The 7263-nt window shown below is 40.6% G+C and overlaps 1 protein-coding gene across 2 annotated transcripts in view; it reads right to left on the bottom strand.

The window, feature by feature from the left end:
- The window catches only part of cd2ap (CD2-associated protein), a 39265-nt gene extending 38202 nt beyond the window's left edge, over positions 1 to 1063 (bottom strand). For both annotated transcript variants that reach the window (XR_011979787.1, XM_072681076.1), the window contains exon 1: positions 739 to 1063. Coding sequence is in view for 1 of the 2 variants with exons in the window: in XM_072681076.1 (XP_072537177.1) it covers positions 739 to 742 (4 nt within the window). In the remaining variant the exon portion in view is untranslated. The remainder of the gene's footprint in view (positions 1 to 738) is intronic.
- Between the last annotated feature and the right edge of the window lie 6200 nt (positions 1064 to 7263).

Here is a 7263-nt window from a genome sequence, read left to right on the forward strand (position 1 = left end):
CCCTGCCAGAGCCCTCCAGAACTAGCCTTACTCACTAACGTGATTAACTACATGGTAGGTAGCTAGCTAGATTCTGCGGGATTAGAGGAACATCTCACATGCTGTAAACAACCACGAATACAAGGCAGCAGAAAGCGGAGCTAAACCAAACAACCGCAGAAGCCAAGAAAGTTTTTAAAAAACTAAACTGGGAGCAAGGGACAGAGAAGCCCACCCACACCTGCTGTATTTTAGGACGATATAAGGAGTGGCAACACATCACCTAACCGTACTTCAGCGGTACTAGCCAGTGCCAGGCTAGCTGCTATATTTGCTGACTTAATTCCCCTCAGTTAGCTGGCTAACCTAACTAACTTCAGCAATAGGAGACGTCTCTCTCGGCGCCGCAGCCGACATTAAACCGGATTCACTGCCACCACCGACACGGCCATTGTGTCCACTCCTGTAAACAATAGCTCCGTTGATAACTTTCCTCAGTATGTAGTTAGCACTAGCTAAATAACGCCGAGGTAAATCATCAGCAGGAATGTGCTGGTCATGACAACGAGCCTGGCCGGTTTGCCATGGGGACGCTCCGTGCTCCGTGCTCCGAGTCCCTTCCCATCGAGTAGCGTCTCCCGGTCCACTCAGAGCTCTCTTCTCAGAGCGCTACTTTGAACGTTTCTCGCTGTGCCACGACGCACTCGACAAAAGCAGCATGAGCTTCGAGAGGGTCACCTTAAGACACACTGAACTCACCCATACTGCCCTTCCTTCGATGCAGGACCGTCTCCCCCTCCTATAGCTGACGTTAGCTAGCCACCTGGATGCTAGCAATGTATGTTGCTATATATATATTTGTCCCGCTCGCGCGTAACCGTGCCAATGAGTTGCTCGCCACCAAGTTTATTATTCACGAATTAAATCCATTCGCCTCCGCCTGAGCGACGACCCGTCGACTGTTCCAGAGCTGGGTGACTTATTATTGTTGTTTTCTTATGTGCACCGTGCAGGAAGTTATCCACAAGTCTCCACCTTTCTTGGATTTTCCTGAAACTAAACTACTGCCACACATCTAAGCTACAGAAACGGCAAGAAAACTCCGCGAGATTTCGACGCGGGAATCGCGCGAGAGTAAACGATCCACATTGGAATTGGCGATGGGAATTCCGAGTCAGCTCAACCGAACCGACTCCTCCGAGCTTTGCGTTTCAATACACTGAACATCCGACTGATTGAACAACTCGCTGGTTTACAGGGTCAGCTTTACTCTCATACACGGTATTTTACAGTAACGTTCAACGAGTAAGTCTGAGTCAGGTTGTTGTTGTAAATCCAGTATATCTGGGAAGGGCTGGGATTCACTTCAGGAAAAACAAAACAGAAGTTTAAGTTAACTTAACTAATTAACCAAAACACATTGTGTTTTAGTTAATGAAATGCAATTGGATAAAAGTAGTGATACAAATATAAAGAGTAAAATGACAAAATATAAGTCTAAAAATAATACTTTTTGACATTTTATCAAGGGTCATTTAGGCTAAAACTCTTCCAAAAAAAAAAAGTTTGACTCTGTTGTACTTGTGAATCGATTCGACATCTTTATCGAATTAAAGATTCGGTTCAAAATAATGATTCGTTCAGATGAATATCGCTCGTTAGAGAGCTAGTGTCCGTCAGGGCTACAACGTAACAGCAGAAGTCTGAGTGAAACTGACAATGTAATCAAATAAAACACACAGGTTTAGTTGTGTTTCCTGTGGTTTCCAGTAGGTTAATCACTACTTACCAGACTTTAAGCAGAGCAAATGACGTTATTGTCCCCCTAGGGTCATACAGGCCTGCCATGATTTGCATGAAATTTGGGTTTCAAGCTGTTGACAGTATTCTCAAAATTGCTCCAATCAAAATGAACTGCCAGGCTAGAGCTCTTCCTTAAACCATATACTGATGTGTGAAACTGGCAGGTTTGCAAAATGAGTGAGGAATAAAAAAATACCCCAAATCAGTAATGAGTTTTATCATTCCTTGCTTGATTTTTAAATTTATTTTTCTTTATGGGTAAAAATTGGTTTAGTCTAAGGCAAGTATCTCCAGAATTAGTCATAATGTTCCCAACAATCCAAACCATATCAATGAAATGCTAGTAGACATACAAACACAGCCCACTGAGGTTTCTCTTTTGCTTAGTTTCTTACAGAGGGAGTTCAGAATTGATTGTCCTTTGTACTATAGCCTTCAGTCCCCTGCATAATCATAAGCTCTCTGCACAGCTGTAACACAAAAAGATAGAAATAGACATTGCAACAGTAGTACTGAGGCTTCACAGCCAGAGTGTACAGCTCTCCATGGGTTCAAGGCTTGCCAATGTACAGCAGTGTTGGCCAGCACACCGTCATGCCATATTGTTAAATCGGTTGGAAAATGGTGAAAAGCTGTTAACGTGTCAAAGCCAGCACCACGCTGGCCATAACACAAATACTATTTGCCATTAATGACAAGATGACAAAAATCTACACAGAAATGCCAATGCTGTTATGTGGTAATTGCTCAGATGTTTCAGGGATGGTGATGGTGAACTAATTATTTGTTTGATTTTTTTATGATAAGATTCTCTTTATGTACCCAGGGAGTATTTTACAAGCAGGATTTCTTAGTTAGCTAGATGACTTACGCCTGAAGGCGAAGACTATCCAATAGGAATGTCCCTCAGCTTTTTTCCCCCTATTGGGCAGGCTAGACTCAGGCTTGTTATTTGGGCAAACTGAGAAGACCTGCTTTGTGAAATACGCCCCAGTGGTCCAGACGGATATTCTGCAAACAATCTCATTAGAGGCGACAGTCGCATCCATTAGAACCACAGCTCTTTTACAGATCTACTAGTACACATTGCATCTTCTAGTTCACCAACCATGGAGAGATTGGGAGGGAACTGACTGTGACTCAATTATTCTGCTCTGATTCCCTTCTGCCAAATATTGATCTGTGATCCATTTGTTGGGAAAATGAGCTTGTTGTCATTGCTGTTTGGTTTATAATGTTGGCAGTAGTATTTTTTTAAAAGTTGCTCTTAAAGGAGAAACTTTACAGTGGACTAAACACTGGGTCATTTAATGACTGTGCTTTATGATGGTTTCTCAAAGCCTGTCATTGATTGACTGAGATCATGTCAAGTGCTAGAAGCACAATAAAACAGAAAGATGAAACAGAAAAAAGAAACTGCCTTTTAAAAAGGAATTGCAAAATACCTTCAACTTAATGATGCCTTATGTAGTCTATATATTGCTGTGTAGTTGAAGGCCCTGTCCCATTAAGACAAGAGAAGACTACCATATTCACCATTACTGTTGGACACAGATGGAATTTAGCGGTCGCCTTTAACTCATCCGTGCAGTGAACACACACAGTGACAGTGGGCACACAAGGGCCCAACAGTGGCAGCTTGCCAAGCCTGGGTATTGAACCCACACACCTGTCATCAATAGCGTTAGGTGTGCAAGGCTGTAGGGTGTCCTGGTTCTTAAAATGTCCCCAGTAAGGGCGCCCCCTATGAGCACCTGATGCATCAGGTCACACTTTCGTAAAAGGCAGTTACCCATGTTCCACTGCAATCCTGCGATGTTCCTCACATAAACCAATCGATAAAAGGGGAAATAGTAACTCTATAAGTGTAAATTGGACTCTATTATCTTTTTCTTTATTGAGATTGAAATGGTTTTGAGGGTCATGTATCACAAAAAGCACAGTTTAACTTGCAGTAGTGATATTAATGTTTCATTATCTGTTGATTAATTCTCTGCCACTGAGCAGCACAGCGAAAACCGTCGCAACCGGTAAACCCATTTGTGACATTTAAGCAGCGGAGTCGTATACAGGTGAAGGGACATGAGGTAAGGTGTGTCCAAGATGCCTTGAGCGCTTACACCTCTTTTACCCGCCCATCGAGTGCACTTCCAGGACGGGGTTAGGGCTTAGGTGAGAATTGGGACAGGCCATAGTGTCACACCAACTTTATTGGAACCACAACCTTGTGCTAGGCTGATTGGCCACTTTCTGAGCTCCACCCACTTTATACACTCTGAAAAATAAAGACGCCTCAAATAGTTCTTGAAGCAGTGCATTAGAAGAATCTTCCCCTGATGTAAATTTCCTTTACCAGTATAAAGGGTTTTTACACTCTAATGCATTACTTAAGGAACCATCTAGGGCACCCTTATTTTTAACAGTGTAAGCTTTTTTACTCTTTTGCCGGTTTGTTTTATCAAGCATCCTCTATCCTGGCCATCATTGACCCATTTTTGATCACAGGTCCTATGCTAACAGGGTATTATTTGGGTGGTTGAACATTCTTTGGGATTTCTGCAGCCTCATTCACCAGAAAGAAAATTCATAAGAAATTTTTCAACTTTAGTTAGTAAGTTCAGAATTATGATGAGCTTTTAAAGCTCAGAATTGTTCACAGCCCTTCTCGTATAATAATGGATCCCACTGTCCTCGAAAACTGAACAAATCCCAAAGACAAAAGCACTTGTGAAGGTCACCTGTGTATCAGCAAGGATCAGCATCAGGCCTTACATAAGCTACATGGTGATGCCTCTAGCTTGTGCTTTTTCTTTTTTAGGTTTAGGTGGATTGGTAGAGGGTTTCATAATTCAATGTTGATACTGTTACAGCCAATTAGTGGTTCAGTCAATAGCTTTGACATATGGTCATCTTGACATGATAAAATCTTAGTAAGTGAAATTGCTGCTGAAACACGCCCGTGAGGAGTGGTGGGATGCATTTCCTAATTTACCTGGGTTGAGCACTAGGCTAGTGCACACAGGCGCTGATTTGAACTTGACATTATCTTGACTCACTTTTTGGTTGTAGTTTCACTGTGTAGCTGCTTTACTCAATGGACCAGTTTATAACCAATAGACAATGAAAAATGAGGCCTTCTTGATTTTTGTGGGATTAACCGAACCGATGAAGCTATGTGTGATGTGTGGTGATGACTGACCTGTGGGGAAGAATTCTGTTGCAAAATAAAGGTAATATTCCAACTGTAATTTAAAACTGGTTATTTGACCCATAAAGTTGGTTAGATATTTTTGTGGTCCAGTCCTGGTTTGATATAATGTGGTAAGAGCTGTGCTCACCAGACAGTTCTAAAGGTTCTCGGGGGTGTTGGATGCTGAATGTGATGCTGAATGGTGTGCGGTAACGTAATTCCACATTTTGCTAATACTGGGGAGGGATTTCAGCTGGTTTTATGGATGACAATTTTAACTAGTCATAGAGCACATGGCTACCTGTAGCCCCAGGGCCCACAAGCAGGTTATAGAGCATCTATGCATACAGTCCAGCTGAAGTCTCAGCCACTGAACTCTGTGGCTTCTTTAAAGTGATTGTCGGTCACATTGTGGCTTTCATCATATGTGCCCTTCTTTTTAGGCAGAGCATGGGTGGTTTGATGTAGCTTTTATTTACACTTATATATTAATTAATAATAATTTGTAACCATCTTGTGTGATAAATATAACTTCATCTATATATTTGCATAGAATGTTTTTTGGTCTTCATTTCACAGTTTTTCTGCAGATTCACAATGGAACCCTTCACAGGGTTCATATATTTATGCAAACATCATTTGATCATTTTTGTCACAGAATAGTTTGTTACACAAAAAAACTAATTTAATAACAAATTCATTCATTTTGAGTGTTTGAGTTTTTTTTTTTTTTTTTTAAATATGACAGTACAAAATAGCAAAGTATCATTTGCCATCCAGACAAATATGATGACTTTAAGGAATACATTTATGAGGCACTGTACATAGAAAAAACAGCACAGGTCAAACTGTACACTGCTAGAGAGAGAAAACCATGTCCGCTTTCTGTGGTATCACACTTTGGTCTGTTGGTGGTGAGAGGTTCAACATCACCACAGCTCTTTCATACTGTCTGTTCACTTGCCCTGTTGTATGATGCACCTGTAAGCAGTTGACAGCAACAAGAGGTGAAAGAAGAGAAAGCACACACACACACACACACACACACACACACAACCCAAATAATCCACAACATGTTACGAGACAAGTAACGCTGTTTTGAGAAGTACAATTTCTGCATGTGTTATATTTAAACCTTTGAAAAGCTGCTTTGAAACCTGACATTTTTCATCTGTGGTTCTGTTCAGACTCCTGTTTGTGCACTCCTGGTACGTTGGATAAAACCTGCCTTTTTAATGACATATAATTAGTAGAAGTGTTAGCATTGCAAGGTATAAGCTTTCTAAATGGGCACATATCCTGACAATGACTGTGATGTAGCAGCATTTAATAAATAAAAGGAGCTTGTATGAAAAACAGACAGTGTTTACATACCCTTTTATTTTGGGCTTTGTTGCACACACAAGTAAATTTAGATCACTGTGAGGGTCAAGATAGTGCTGGACTTTGTCCTTATTTCCCCCCCTTTATGTAAGTTAAGGTTTTCTTTCTCAAAACATTGGCAAATCAAAAGAACATAGTTCAGCTCTGCAAAACAGAGAAACTTTAAAAAGGAACAAATGTAAAACACTGTAAAATAGTATCTTCATTTACAAATATTAGTAAACTAGCTACAAAAAAATGAAGGAATCCAAATGTTATACTAACAGATAACACAATACTTTGTAGGTTGTTAAAGTTTAGTTTACTCAAAATTGTATTGCAGCAGGTCTACTAACATTTAGAAGTTAAGATGCCATTTCTTTGACAAAGCACCAAACAGCATTATTCAGAAAACAATAAGAACATTTCTGGTTTTGTGGAGACTGATCCAATCTGGACAACCAAGACAAATTCAGGGACAATTGCCAGGAAATGATAAGATGAGTGTTGTTGCAGTTGAACAATAAAGGCCTCCATAAAACGTTTTCAGAGAAAAAGTCACTTTTGCAACTACAGCTCAAAAAAGCTCAACTTGAACCTAGCCAAACATCTACAGCAGGGCTGCCAAAGTTGGCCTGTGAGGATATGTCATTTGGCCTACCAAAAGGTTGCCCAAACTCCACCCTCATTTCTACAGCATTTTAGCTGTGAAATATTGTGTACGTCAATGTCTGTGAATGTCAATGGGGTAAATTAAATGTACCATCTCAAAAACAGTGGCGTGAAAAAGATGTTACACCCCTGAAAATGTCTGTTTCTGTGAATAGCTAAGTGTGTAAAAGATCACGTGAAGTTACACATCTCTTTCAGTGAGATTCTAAGGCGGTCTTGCATGCACTGTTATCCACAGATTTTTCATGATGTCCACT

The sequence above is a fragment of the Salminus brasiliensis genome, chromosome 1 (genome assembly GCF_030463535.1).
Source record: "Salminus brasiliensis chromosome 1, fSalBra1.hap2, whole genome shotgun sequence".
NCBI classification, from domain to species: Eukaryota; Metazoa; Chordata; class Actinopteri; order Characiformes; family Bryconidae; genus Salminus; species Salminus brasiliensis.